Below are 15,338 nucleotides of genomic sequence, written 5' to 3'. Positions count from 1 at the left end.
GCCACATCTCTCCATTTTAATTCCACTGCAGGTTATGCTTCCTCCCAGTCAAGCCTCTGTCTTGTCTTGACTGGGGCAGTCCATTCATGAGGCAAGATGAGGCGATCACCTCAGGCGGCAGATTATTGGGGCATCAGCAGAGTGGCAAAATGCCTCCTGCCCCACCACCACTAGAGCAGCTCTTCAGGACCAATCTGGCCCTTGCAAACTTTGCAAGAAGTGTTGGGAGAAAAGAGAAGGCTACCCTCTTCTCCTCATATGCCTGGCAACGGTTGCAAGAATCACAAGCAGAGGCTGCTGGCAACTTTCCCCCCTCCTTCAAAGCTTGCACAGGTCAGTCTTGAAAGGGGGCAGCCCCCATTCAGGGGTGAGGGGCAAGGCAGATTTAGCACCTTACCTCAGGCACCACAATACCTTGGACCCAAGGAGGACACAGCTGGGACTGCCATCATAGTTCCTGTCTTCACATAGGACAGCAGTGTGGGGTCTTGCCTCTCAGAACATGGTTTCCACACTGGGCTTAAGTAAATGGGCTGGTGGTGGAGCATCTGCTTTATTATATTATATTATTTTTATTATTTATTATTATTATTATTTAATTATTATTATTACTATTATTACTATTATTATTACTATTACATTTATATCCCACTCTTCCTCCAAGAAGCCCAGAGCGGTGTACTACATACTTGAGTTTCTCTTTCACAACAACCCTGTAAAGTAGGTTAGGCTGAGAGAGAAGTGACTGGCCCAGAGTCACCCAGCTAGTTTCATGGCTGAATGGGGATTTGAACTCGGGTCTCCCTGGTCCTAGTCCACCACTCTAACCACTACACCACGCATGCAGCAGGTCTCAGTTTCAATCCCTGGCATCTCCCAGGTAGGGCTGAGAAAGACTCTTGCCTGAATAATCCTTGGGGAGCTGCTGCCAGTCAGTGTAGACCATACTAAATTGGATGGATCAGTTGTCTGACTCGGTATAAGGCAGCTTCCGATGTTCCTGTATTGTTTGACAACTTCCATAATCCCCACAAATCAATGTTTGTTTGTGACATTGATTGGATAATCCCTAGCAAATGATTGGATAATCCCCATCCAATCAACCAGTGTTGGAATCAATGGCCTGGTCTTTGTGGCTGGGGAAGATGGGAGTTGTCATCCAACCACATCAGGGGACCCAGGTTTGTGTTAAGGGAAAGGCTAACCTGAAACAAGACAAGACAAGGGTGCTTGTTTACACACATCTGGACATTGCCGTTCTTTCATGTGCATAAAGAAAGAGCACCTCGCAATATTTAAGTCCATTGCACAACAGCAGCCTTAAAGGCAAAATGAGATAAAACCATGAAGGGATTATCTTCTGCATGATCCCCACCGCATGTTAAGGTCATCTGAGGGAGTCCGTCTTCAGTTACCACCAGCACGTCTGGTGGCGACTCCGAGGCGGGTCTTCTCTGTAGTTGCTCCTGGGCTGTGGAATGCACTCCCAGAAGAAATCCGTAATTGGAATTCATGATTGGTTTTCAGGAGAGCCCTTAAAACCTATCTGTTTGGCCTGACCTTCCAGGGTTTTTAAATTATTGTAAATGTTTGGCCTGGTCCTCCAGGGGTTTTAATTGTTTATTGGTTTTATGTTGTTTTTATAGCTTTTGTTTTTAATTGATTTTAATTGGGGGTTTTTTGATGTGATATTTAAATCAAATAAATAAATAAATAAATAGATACATAGATAAATAGATAAATCAATAATAAATAAATATCGTGGTTAAGGAGATAAAAATTTAGAAACAAAGCACTTACCTACATTAGTTTCACTATCTCTGACAGGACTTCGCCCTCCACCATGAACTATAAGAAATTAAATGTTGCATATTGGTGGTGAGAGACTAAAAATACCATCAGCATTATGTAACCATACTGTGGGTTAGGGTGAGGGTCCTGAGACACCTGGAGGGGGGAAGGTGACATTTCTGGGAAAGAGTGGGTGCTGAGGCAGGAGCTGCCTTCTCCACAACCACCATTATCCAGGAGCCAAGAGAATCACAGCCACTCTATGTAATTTTACATTACAATGTACTGAGACCGCTTTCCAGCATCCCACCAGCGATTTCAATTAAGGTGGAACCTGCAACAGCATCATGGTGGGTCTCTTCTATTCCTGCAAGTTGTAAACCAGTCCTCAAGTTGCCATTGGCTTGGCTGCTCTGACATCACAGCTGATTTAAGACAATGGGGGGGGGGGAATGTGGGTCCATCATTCTGATGTCCATTGACAGTTTTGGCCAAAGCCAAGTAGAATGCATTCACTCCCAGGCCTTTTGAATGTGGTTGCACAAGGGTCATGGAAATAGTGACAGTAACATCACTTGTAACAAGTGGCAGAACTCCTCTTCCCCTGCGTCAATGCCATTCTGAAACCTTTTAAAACTTTTAAAATCCTACCCCACCCCACCCCTCATTCAGCCAATGAATCACTTTAGAGGATTTGCACTCCCCCACAGGATAAAGGCTCATTTCATCCTTACAAAGGAAGTTCCTCAGTAAAGAAAAGTGGGGGGGTTGTTGAGAATCCTAAAAGCTGGATTTGGGGATTTCCCCCCAGGAATAGGGAAGAGGAGGAGCACAGGAAATTAATGCTAAGCAGAGAGACAAGTAGAAATACAAACAGAGGGGAAAAGGCAGTCAGCGTCTCCTGTTCCTCAGAGCATGTGCATCTTTGTGAGAGGAAATGAAACGAGTGAACTGTGTGTGCGCCCAAATAACTTGTGGTATGTTGTGTGCAACTTGTGTGTCCACAGACACCACCTGCAGGGTGGCGCCTGTGGTACCGCACGGATTCCTTTACCCACCGCAGCCAACCAAGGAGCAAAGTTAGCACTAAATAGCCAGCTGCCAAACATTGATATGAATGATGGAGATTGTGGCTGAGACAAGTAAACCACTTTATAGATTGGAAAAAACCACAGGCTGGTGATTCCCCCTCACTTCTTTTCACATGGTCTCAGGCTGGGGCCTGCCTCCTGTTAGACCCCTGAGCAATTGCAAAGAGGCACCTTTTAAAGTGGTGATTCTCTTATATTTAGCAGGGGGAGAGCAACTGGCCCTATCCATCCCCAGCAAAACATCCCTCCAGTGGCTGTTGCTGGTGTCTGTCTTAAATTTCTTTTTTAGACTGTGAGCCCTTTGGGGACAAATAGCCATCTTATTTATGTATTATTTATTTTTCTATGTGAACCACTTTGAGAACTTTGGTTGAAGAGCAGTATATCAATATTTGAGGTAGTTGAAGTAGTAGTAGTTAGCCACAGTTATTGTTAGACCTGGCTCTGTCTCCCGTTAGCTGCCCTGTGCTCCACTCCATCAGCCCCAATGGACGCATAGTTGCCTCTGTTTACAAAAAGCAACTATGAGCAAGTTTATATCCTGCAACCTGCAGCAATGCAAATGATTGGTTATAAATAGCAAACACCCCACTATTTTGTGACTGTTGTCTTAAAAAAAAAAGATTGGATTTAGCTTTTTGAAAGATTAGAGAATATATTGGTACTTTAAAAAAAGTTGCATGACTGTCCTGTGACCCCATATATCGTAGCATCTGACTTTTCACTAGGGCTTCAGAAGGCAGAAGGGATTATTCTGCAAAAGCAAATATCTGGTCAGGGCTTGTTTACACAGTTTATCTCGGGTGAACCCTTCTTGGTGCTGTAGAAATGTAGAGCATTTCAGGGGCTGCATAAAAAGGAATCGTCACAAGATGGCAGCACTAAAAGACAGATGAATGAAAGGAACTCAATGAACTGGATTTATGAAAATTCAAAAGCCACAGTAAGGTGATACATTTATTAAAGTAAAGTGTGCCATCAAGTCGGTTTCAACTCCTGGCTACCACAGAGCCCTGTGGTTGTCTTTGGTAGAATACAGGAGAGGTTTACCATTGCCTCCTCCCGCGCAGTATGAGATGATGCCTTTTAGCATCTTCCTATATCGCTGCTGCCCAGTATAGGTGTTTCCCATAGTCTGGGAAACATAGTCTGGGAAACATACCAGCAGGAATTCAAACTGGCAACCTCTGGCTTGATCATCAAGTCATTTCTCTACTACACCATAGGACCAACTAAAATGTCACAAGGTAATGATGAGCAAACTTTTGAGTTTGCACTTTGGCCTTTCCAATTTGGCTCAGTTTGGCCTTTCTAGGGCACAGCTAGGTGGGATGGGCAAACCTGGCCCTCCAGCTGTTGTTAAACTACAATCCCCATCATCCCGAGCCATAATTTATTGTGGTTGGGGATGGTGGAAGTTGTAATTCAACAACAGCTAGAAAGCCATGATTTGTGGCTGGAGATGTGGGAGTTGTGGTCCAGTAACAGCTGGGGAGCCACAGGTTGGTCACCACTGGTATACAGCCTTAACCTATTTTCCTACCAAACCAAGTACATTCTTGGGCCCAAGACTAGATCACTGCTGTGCTGTCGCTGATCAAGCACAATATTCCTTAGAGTAACCAAAACAGCACATTTCCTTTATGCCATATGGTAAAGGGCAGCTGTTGGTACCAGACAAAAAAACCTGGCAACTGAAACCATCTGCAGCTTATACTATCCTAACGTCGTATTAGCCATAAAGAGTTCAGAACAGCATGCCCAGTACAGAGCCACCCTGTATCGCCTGTCAAAACGCCGGATGCAAAGCACATCAGAGACAATGTATTGATTGAAGAGTTCTGGGAACGTCTCTATAGCCCTATGGAATCGAGACTGAATTCATTTGGGTAGAGTGAATCGAGACTCTCCTAACATTCAGCCAGGGCAAATCCATAACTGAGCAACCGTGTGCAAAGCACACAGACCACCAAGTGTGGCCAGGGGGAGCCACTGAGCACCTCCTGGTAATATTGCAGCTGCCCCACCCCACAGCTCCCCACCTTCTTGTCGCTTGCCTCCACGGGCCCTGCTCAGCCACTCACGCACAAAACGCCCTCAGCTGGCCTCCCTTTGCCACTGACCGCAGAGCAGCCTCATACCGTCACCACCCTGGCACCTGTTCTCACTAGAATGGGCTCACGCCGGGGTGGTGATGTCAGAAGAACAGAGGAAGCTGCCTTCTACCAAGTCAGACCATTGGGCCACCTAGCTCAGTACTGTCTTTGCAGACTGGCCGCGGCTTCACCAAGGGTGCCGGCAGGGGGCTTTCTAGACCACACGCTACAACAGCGGTAAAATGCTTTGGCTTCGCAGGATCGTATTGAAAACGACCCCCAGAATCTCAAACTTCTACAGTGGGAAAATACAGCTCCTTTTTTGCGACGACACCACAAGCAACGTTGTAGCACTATAACGCAATGATAAAACTGGAAAGAAGGCATCGGAAATGTGAACGGCACTTTGCTGTCAGCGCAGGGACTTCCCAACACAGGAAGTACGCAAGCACACTTAGCAGTGCGCTTAGCATAGTGACACTGCTATTAGAGTTTAATCTGGAAAGCGCCCAGGACTCTCTCTCAGCACTATCTTAGAGGTGCCAGAGGGGGAACTTGGAACCTTCTGCTCTTCTTCCCAGAGCAGCCCCATCCTCTAAGGGGAATATCTTACAATGCTCACAGATGTAGTCTCCCATTCAAATGCAACCAGGGTGGACTTTGCTTAGCAAAAAGGGACAAGTCATGCTTGCTACAACAAGACCGGCAGCCACCTAATGGCACAGCGCGGAAATGACTTGACTAGCAGGCCAGAGGTTCCCGGTTCGAATCCCTGCTGGGATGTTTCCCAGACAGCTATATCAGGCAGCAGTGCCATAGGAAGATGCTGAAAGGCATCATCTCATACTGTGCAGGAGGAGGCAATGGTAAACCCTTCCTGTATTCTACCGGAAAAGAAAACCATGGGGCTCTGTGGTCACCAGGAGTTGACGCCGACTCGACGGCACACTTTACCACAAGACCAGCTCTCCTTAGGACTCGCAGCAGCCAAGGGAGGTAAGCTGGCGGTGGCAGTGGGTGAGCTCCAGGCAGATGCTGTGGAGGTGAGTGGCGGCTGCGGAAGTGATGGCAAATCGAGATTTGATGGCAAATCGAATTTGATGGCAAATCTAGTCATGGATCACTGCCAACATCACTACGCCACTGCACTCAGTTATTTGATTTCAGCCACCAAGAACGGGCAGCGTGTTCTCTTGCTGTGCACATAAAATCCGCATTATCTCGGCCATCTACTCACCTATGTGAAGCCATGGGTGTGCGAGCACTTGCACTTCACAGAGAGAGAGGGACTCCTTTCTTCCAGGGATCGTAATGGTCACATACTGCCCTTGCATCCCTGCACAGTTAAAGGTCATTGTCTCCCCGAGACTCATGCTGTGAACGGTCGCACACCTGCGGAGGGACTGGGTCATTACTCAAGTGACAGAAGAGCAGAACAGAACAGGCGATGGCCTGTGGGTATGGAGAACGAGGTGAACCTTGCCGGCACTTCTGCCGGGAAATGGTTTCAGCAAGACTTTTAAAGCAGCTATTTTTCAAACGTCAAGGGAATAACTTCCCACAGCAGCGTGTCTGCCACAGAATCACAGCACACTGAAGGTGATTCTGAAGCCTATTCGGGGTTCCCATCAGCCCCAGACAAAAGGGCTTTTGTCAGGGGGTGATGGAAGTTATAGTCCAATAACATCGGAGGACCCAAGGTTGGAAACCCCTGCCTTAGGAAACGCTCAGCAGCACTGCCCTGTAACTGCAGAGGAAGATTGGTATTGGCACCCGAACAGACTTTCAGGGGGGCGGCGGGAGTGGGGGGAGGTTGTCCACTCTTGCTGATCAGCAGTTCATTGTAGGCATGGCTAATCAGCTTCCAAGGAAGCTCCAGGCTTGCCAGAACACAGTTGTGAAGATGCTGGGAAATCAGGCCAAAAATGAAATGCCTTTGTTTCACATCTATTTCAACACACCTATCTATCTAACTATCAAACTTGTATACCGCCCCAAACTTACGTCTCTGGATGGTTTACAAGAAGTTAAAACACAAATGTGGAAATCTTAAAACAATTTAAAACACAGTTAAATTAAAAAGCTAAAGATAAATCTTTAGGGACTTCTAAAAAGTGTTTTAAAAACTTTTTAATTTAGAGAGGAGAGCTGGTCTTGTGGTAGCAAGCATGACTTGTCCCCTTAGCTAAGCAGGGTCTGCCCTGGTTGCATATGAATGGGAGACTGGACGTGTGAACACTGTAAGAGATTCCCCTTAGGGGATGGAGCCACTCTGGGAAGAGCATCTAGGTTCCATGTTCCTTCCCTGGCATCACGAAGATGGGGCTGAGAGAGATTCCTTCCTGCAACCTTGGAGAAGTCACTGCCAATCTATGTAGACAATACTGAGTGAGATGGACCTATAGTCTGACCGGGGCCGGACTACGGCCACTGAGAGGGCGGTGGAATATATGTGGGGAGGGCGCTGGGTTTTGAGCAGAATAGGTAATTAAGGTGGGAGTTGGGGCGCAGGGGCGCCGTGCAGCTGGGGCGCACTGGGAATATGCCCTGTTGCCCTGTGGGCCTGTCCGAGCCTGAGTCTGACTCAGTATATGGCAGCTTCCTATGTCAGAGATGGAGAGGCTCTTAACTCAACAGGGAGTGCATTCCAGAGTGTCAGAGCAGCAACAGAGAAGGCCCATCCCTGCACGGCCACAAGACGAACTGGTGGCAATTGCTTGTAAACAGGGCCATGCGGCCCTGTTTGTAAACAAAACCAGCACCATGTTCTCAGAATGGCCGGGAGTGACTCTCCTGGAGACCCACTCCGGCTGTGCTGTGAACACGGTGCTGGCTGGACTTAGCTTGCAAAAGGGGCCGTTGGCGAGCTAAGCTACGCCCCCTGCACCTGATGTCAGATGCAGGGGGTGTGGCTTAACTACGCGCCCTGCGTCTAACCAGGACTGCTCAACTTCGGCCCTCCTGCAGATGTTGGCCTACAACTCCCATAAGCCTGGCTATTGACCACTGTAGCTGGGGGTTATGGGAGTTGTAGTCCAAAAACAGCTGGGGAGCCAAAGTTGAGCAGACCTGGATGCGGGGGTGGGCCTAGGGGGTGCCGCTGCTGGTTACCCCTGGCTCTAGTTACTATTGGCTTTTTATATGTGGGCACAATATTGACAGATATAGGCATTATGGTTCAGTAACAAAGGTGCTGCAAGAGGATGGCTGGTGGCTGTTTTGGAAGGTAGCATTTGCAGATTTACATCAAATCAGCTCTTCCAATGTTGTTGTTTTTTAAAGCAGCTACAGAGATGGGGATTGGATTGAGACAGTGTGTGATAATGTGTTGCTTTTGGATTACAATTCCCATCATCCCTGCCACAATGGCTGGGGATGATGGGAGTTGTAGTCCAAAAACAAGTCTACTTTTCCTGTTCAGGATGTCTACCCTAGTTTTTATTGTTCTAAACCAATTTTTCTATCCCCTAGAACAGGCATCCCCAAACTGCGGCCCTCCAGATGTTGCTGAACTACAACTTCCAGCATACCCAGCCACAAAAAAATGTGTCTAGGGATGCTGGGAGTTGTGGTTCAGCAACATCTGGAGGGCCGCAGTTTGGGGATGCCTGCCCTAGAAGGCCTGTTCAAACATTATGTTATACAAGTGTACAGATACCTACATGTTTTGTGTGTGAACAACATTCCAAAATGTAGTTCATTTAAAAAAATGAACCAGGATACAGCTCCCTCAAATGTACAGACAGGAAATGTACTGCTATACCTGTGTCATAACTAAGTTAGTCATAACTAATTTAAGTCCCATTAGTTCCAAGCTAGTCATAAGTAACTAGTCCTATTAACAAGTCCCATTACTATAATTTCAACTGAATTACTCTTTGTGACTTAGTCTGGATCTTGCCCTAAATGTTTTAGGTTTGGGACTAAGGCTGTAATCCTAAACACAGTGGCTGACATCCTGACCAAATTTGCTTGAGTAAGTTCTATTGAAATTTTGTAGCCCTTTATAGTAATACAGCTAAATAATTTAGTCAGACTGTCAGGCGGAGGGCAGGGTAGGTCCTGAGCAGAGGGTAGGTCTCATTGACTTCAGCAGATCATGCTGCAAGTCACCGTTATTCATTTTCCATCATGGTTTGTTCATATGTTAGCATTAGGAGGCAGCAGACAAATACCTAGGATTCATTGTGCCTCCGTTATCTGGCAAATCCCCAATCAGAATCTCAGCTCCTCTTATCCGCGACTCACAACAGTCTCCTCTGTTGGTGATCACCACAGCAGATACCTGAAAAGCTGACTTCAGATCTAACATCCACCAGGGTTCAAAATCCTGCTTTGTCAGGGTGCAGTCCCCATTGTCATAACTATTTGCAAGAGAGCCATCAATGGCCTTTCTGGAGTCTCCTTTTTCTTCATAAGTGCTGGACTGAGATGATATTTTCCCCACCGCTATATTTGGATCTGGCAAAGAGAAAAAGGCACATTCTATTTTAGTATAAAACCAGAAGGAAGCACACACATAGAATTAATGAACAAAGTCAGAGAACAGTCTGCTTAGATCAGGATTCAGTTTCTGGCTATCCAGAAGCTCCAGGGAAGTTCAGAGTATCCATCACCCAGGGGCATATCTAGGGTAGGGCAGGCAGGGCATGTGCCCCGGGCGCCACTTGAAGGGGGGCGCCATTTTGTAAAATTTTTAAAAAAATTAAAAATGGCTGCTGAAAACAAAATGGCCACCGTGCATGCTCAAATGGCCTCTGTGAGGCCCTAGGTCATGCCAGGCATTGCAGAGGCCATTTGAGCATGCGCAGTGGCCATTTTGTTTTCAGTGGCCTTTTAAAAAAAAAAAAAGATTATTTTTAAAAATGGCCACCGCACATGCTCAAATGGTACCTGAGAGGCCATAGAGGCCAGTGGTGGGAGGGAGGACCTTTGCAACCGCCCCCCCCACAGCCTTTAGGAAGCCCCCCCAAAGGGACTACAGGTTAAAAAAAATTAAAAAATTAATATAATATAAGACACTGTACACATATTCAGATTAGCACTATCTACAGAGAATCAGAGCTTGTGAATACTGAGCTGACACTTATGACCTAGGATTGTATTCATTTGCTCTTTCTTTGCTTCTTGTGATAAGTGAGTTAAATGTGATATCTTGCTAATATGGCTATTAATGTTGAGTTTGTCTTTGAATCAGTGTGAAATCCTTAATATTAAGGCCCACTGGGAGTTTCTTGCTCTCTTTCTCTCATTTTAACTGTCTTTCTGAAAGACTAGAATATATTCCAAGCAGTGACACAGTTTACTCTGCATATCCTTTAATTATTTACAGAGTATCTGGGAAAAGTCAAATTCTCCATTGATTTTTAAAACTTATGTAATGGTGATGCTACAATGCATAGCAGAGAATTAGACAGACACTTCTGTTTAGTTTTCCAAGTACACTTCCACATAGTATTTGGGTATTTCATGAGCCCCAGAATACTGAAATTTGAAATTTAGTTTTCCAACATTTTTTGGTCTGGCTAAGTCCACTGCTAAATAGTTTTTGAAATATTAAAAGATTAATGAGCCTGACTTGTATTTTTCAGCTGATATTATGGTAAAGTTATCTGAAAGATGGGTGTCAGATACTTGGACAGGGGGCGCAATTTCAGTGCTTGCCCTAGGCGCTATTTTCCCTAGATACGCCTCTGCCATCACCTCTTGTTTCTCCCCAGCCCCAAGTATGCAAAGATTTACTCTGTGAGTAGGGAAGCTGCACATTTAACTTTCAATGCTAGTAGCCACTTATCCCCTGTGAAATAATCTAATCCAGGGGTGACCAACCTAAGGTTCTCCAATTATTGTTGGACTACAAGTCCCATCATCCCAACTGCAATAAATTATGACTGGAGATGATGGGAGTTGTAGTCCAGCTACAGCTGGACCAGCCTCAGGATGGCCACTCTGATAATCCTTTTTTTAAAATCCAAGTTATATTTTTTAAAATATAAATGTATTTTTATCTGTATAATTATCTTAATGACATCTATGTCCTCAGGCCAATGGCATACAAAAGGATTTAAGTCTGAATAATGAATGCATACACATAAAGGCTCAAACAGTACCTCCAATTGGGATTATTGAAGCATCTGCAATGGCAATATTGCCACCACCGTCTAGGAAGGAGAACAGCAGTTACTAATTCATCAGACATGCCTCAATTAGTGAAAAGATGAACATGGCAGAAAATTTTGAAATTCACATGTAACTTTAGCATCATTGGCTTTGTACAACAGAGTTAAACACATTCTATACAAGTGTATTTACTGAGAGAGATTCTTAATAAGAATCCTCCCTGCAAACATTATGACACCTTAAAGATCCATAGTTCAGCCCCAGAGTAATAAAGTCAGAGCACCTTGGTCATTTTAGCCCAATTACACTGAGAACAAATTATCTTCAATACTGAACCAACCTATAAAGGATATGTAATTGTTTCTGGCTTGGCCTGGAAATGGCCTTAGGTTCCAGTTCAATAGCTTAACAGAGTGGCATATTCAGCTGAAAGATTCCACTTTGTAGTCCAATCTTATGAGTATTTGAAATCCTAGAGAGCCCAGGGTGACTTATTCCTATGTAAGTGTGCATACGACACCAGCCTGAGATAGAAGCAACACAGAGAGATAGAAGCAAACCCTGCAGAATTCTATGAAATTCACATGTACCAAATAGCTTAGGATAAAGACCTAATTTGTCCAGCAAATGAGTTAATGAGAACTATACTTACGTCTACACAGTGCAAGCCAATGCAGAGTGACAATAACTGGAACTGCGAAGTTGCGTAGCATTTTTTTTTAATTTTACCCGCCTTTTGAGAGATATTCTACAGTCTTTGCAGCATCTTTGCTGTGAAATATCTAAGTGGTTTTCTCTCCCTTATGCATCTGTTTCAGAGAAACGCCTTGGTCCCCTTCTGCTCAGGCTGTTCCTGGAAGCTTTGAGAGTCAATACGCCTACACATGCCCTGCTGTCTTATAATCAGGAAGGCTTTGAACAGTGGGGTGGTTCTTAATGGACACTGCATTTTATCTGGCAAGATAACGATATAATGGGTCTGCGATGTAACAGACTTTGCCAGAACATGTCAAAAGCGAGAAAATTCCCAAAGAGCATATGTTATTCAGTTTTATATACAACAAATCAATGTTATACTTGCAAAATACGAGGAGTGAAGTGTACACTGCCCCCAAACTCACAGCTCTGGGCAGTTTACAACAAACACCAAGCAAATTTTAAAAGAAATTAATAAATTAAAATAATTTAAAGCCACAATTCTAGTTAAAAAGCTTGGGCGAATAAATGTGTTTTTCCTCTCTTCACAGATGCACAAAAATGGAGAACTTATTTCCTAAATAAATAAATAATAAACAACTTTATTTGTTAGCCACCCCATTAAAAATTGTTCTCTGGGCAGTCCACAATACAGGATTAGAACATACAATAAAAACATATAACACATTAAATCATAACAAACAAAAACAAAAACAAAAAAAACCCAAATTAATAGATCAATATTGTATCAGGGAAGGAAATGACAGGACCTGTCAATGGTAACCACTTCCAGATGGGTGGCTATTGCAGCAAAACTCACAAAGAGTCTTGTAGCACCCTAAAGACTGACACATTTATTGTACAATATGCTGTTGTTGACTACAAAGCACTTCATTAGATGCATGAATTGTAATCCTCAGTAGGCAGATTTATAGAAATAGATACACACACGGGTATAGTGAAACAATATTTTAAAAAACAAAGAGTCAAATGGTAGGAAATACAAGGGCCCAGTTTTGTGACAAAAGTGCACTAGACAGGCCAACATGGCCACCTATGATTTGTGATTTGGAGAAAGCTGCAATTGGCCACCCAGGAGGAGGACCTTTGAACTGATCTTCCGCCAGGTGATGGGACTCTACTTCTGAGGGCTAACATGCCCTCCAATCTATATATTTAATTCTCTTGGGACATGCGTGCCCAGGATTTGGTGGCGGAACTCTCGTGTTCCGAAGTTCCGAGAGTTCCGAAGTGAGGAGGACTGAGGAGGAGAGGGGGAAGAAAGTGCCGGTGGTGGCCAGCCGGCGCGCGGGCAGAGGAGGGGGGAGAGAAAGGCAGTGGTGGGCAGCAGGCGGGGGGAGAGAAAGACAGCGGCGGGCAGGGGGTGGGGGCAGAGAAAGGCAGCGGTGGCAGGCAGTGGATGGGGTGAGAAAAAGGTGGCAGCGGGCAGTGGACGGGGGAGAGAAAGGCGGAGGCGGGCAGGGGGAGAGAAAGGCAGCGGAAGCGGGGGAGAGAAAAGCCACTGCGGCAGGTGTGGGGGGAGGAACGGGAGGGGAAGAGGGCTGGAGAATGCGGGGTGGGCTGGGAGGAAGAGGGAGGGGGAAACAGCCAGCCCCAAAGCGCTGCACAGATGCTCTGTGCAGGGTCGGTTAGTACAAGGTAAAACACTTTACCTTCCACTGACATTCAGACTGGTACAGCACTTAAAATACATCTCTTGCTTTTGAGAATATAAAGTCGATTTTGTTTCTCAGGTTTCTTGATCTCTGTCTTGGACAGAACCTGTGGGTTTCAACTTAGCAGCGCTAGAAACTGGACTAAATTTGCTGTGCTCCCATTATTTGTTTGTTTGATATATTTGTACACTGCCCCAGACTTCCAACTCTGAGTGACTTACAATAAACATAAAACAATTTTTCAAAAGAAATTTTAAAATTAAAATTGTTTACAACCACAATTCTTGTTTAAAAGCTTGGGTGAATAAACGTGTCTTATGAGCCTGTTAAAAAGCTGTCAGAGATAGGGAGGCTCTTATTTCAGTAAGGAGCGCATTCCAAAGCCTCAGGGCGGCAACAGAGAAGGCCTGTCCCTGAGAAGCCACCAGATGAACTGGTGGCAGCTGTAGACAGACCTCTCCGGGTGATCTCAATGGGCAGCGGGACTCATAGCAAAGAAGACATTCTCTTAAATGAAGCAGGTGTATGGCACCCTCTCACACCTTGCAGAGGCTGACCCAAACCTCCATAAAAATAAGCGACACCCCACCAAACCCTAAACTCCATCTCTAGATTTTATACACTGCATACTGTTAGGCTTCTACAACAGGGCCTCCCCCAGCCACCATCCTTTTGCTTACACTTTTCCTGATGCAGAATTCTATAGGACTTGAAAGCTCACTATTTGACAGACACCTTTTTACTTTTGAGTGGTTGTGAATAAAGCATTAGCCTACTTTGAACTGAAGCCAAACACCGATACAGATAATTCTCTATATCGGCACTTGGTGATAACATCCCCTAGCATTGCTGAATTCATTAACTCACATTCTATTCTCAGGCGTTATGCCACCAGTGCTTCCAGCTATATTGCAGGGCACCACTGAAGTTCCTCAGGAAACTGCAGTCCAGCGATAATCTCTGAAAGGAAACCATGGATGAGCAGCTGTAGACACCAATATACAGCACCAATGTTCCCCCCAACACACACACAGATCATGGCTACTGCACACCACAAGCGATGTGACAACATCAAAGATTACGAAAAGGATGGACTACATACTGCAGCAAATCTAGATCCACAGACTGATAAACTAAAACACTAGGATGCAGGGCCAGCCAAAGCATACGGGCAGACAAGGCAGTTGACTAGGGCAGCACAATTAAATGGGTATCTCCCATGCTGGTTTCTGCATGGAACTGAACACACCGCAGATTCTTCAGTGACATTACAGGGGTTCCTAGTGTGCATGGCCATGCCATTGTCTCACTCTGCCTAAGGTGCTGGTGGCGGTGGGCTATTTAAGCCAATTTTGTTCCAGTTGGCAAACCAGTCCATAGATATCGTTGGCCCAGCGTGAATTTTAAGTATCTGGGGACGCTTTATCTGTGTGCACAAACAGCCGGGGGCAGGGAGGAGAGGAAAGAGATACTAGAACACTGAGCTGCAGCAACTATTATTTTTCAATTAGTTAAGAGTTGAGTCTCTGGAGGCTTGTGATCCTCCCTACAGGAGATGCCCCTGTGATGGCACAGATTAATATGGGGCATTTTCTGAGCTCATATGGGGCCTAGCAAGATCAGGGGCACTGTGCATTACCTCTGACCTTGTTTATCCTCACACAATGAGCATGTGAGGACTCTTGTAGCTCACCAATAGTCTGATTTGGTATAAAGCAGCTACCTACGTACACCTGAAGCGCCATATAGCTCACTATTGCCTACACGAGGGATGTGCACGGAAGCGGCGACTGCCGGTTCCAATTGGGGGGGGATAACTTTAAGGACTGGGGAGGATACTTTTACTCCTCTTACTCCCCTACCGCGTT

General features: G+C 45.3%; 1 protein-coding gene across 1 annotated transcript in view; it reads right to left on the bottom strand.

Moving 5' to 3' along the window:
• Positions 1 to 11,826, bottom strand: part of LOC128327440 (uncharacterized) — a 45,428-nt gene extending 33,602 nt beyond the window's left edge. Inside the window, exons 1-5 of the mRNA XM_053256238.1 lie at positions 11,751 to 11,826; positions 11,089 to 11,139; positions 9,154 to 9,439; positions 6,216 to 6,370; positions 1,801 to 1,848 (exon numbers count right to left, since the gene is read on the bottom strand). Of these exons, the coding sequence (XP_053112213.1) occupies positions 1,801 to 1,848; positions 6,216 to 6,370; positions 9,154 to 9,439; positions 11,089 to 11,139; positions 11,751 to 11,811 (601 nt within the window). The 5' untranslated portion in view covers positions 11,812 to 11,826. The remainder of the gene's footprint in view (positions 1 to 1,800; positions 1,849 to 6,215; positions 6,371 to 9,153; positions 9,440 to 11,088; positions 11,140 to 11,750) is intronic.
• Positions 11,827 to 15,338: the final 3,512 nt, after the last annotated feature.

Source organism: Hemicordylus capensis, chromosome 5 (assembly GCF_027244095.1).
Source record: "Hemicordylus capensis ecotype Gifberg chromosome 5, rHemCap1.1.pri, whole genome shotgun sequence".
In the NCBI taxonomy this organism is placed as follows: domain Eukaryota; kingdom Metazoa; phylum Chordata; class Lepidosauria; order Squamata; family Cordylidae; genus Hemicordylus; species Hemicordylus capensis.
The sequence above is the reverse complement of the archived record's forward strand: the minus strand, read 5'-3'. Positions and strand labels throughout refer to the sequence as shown.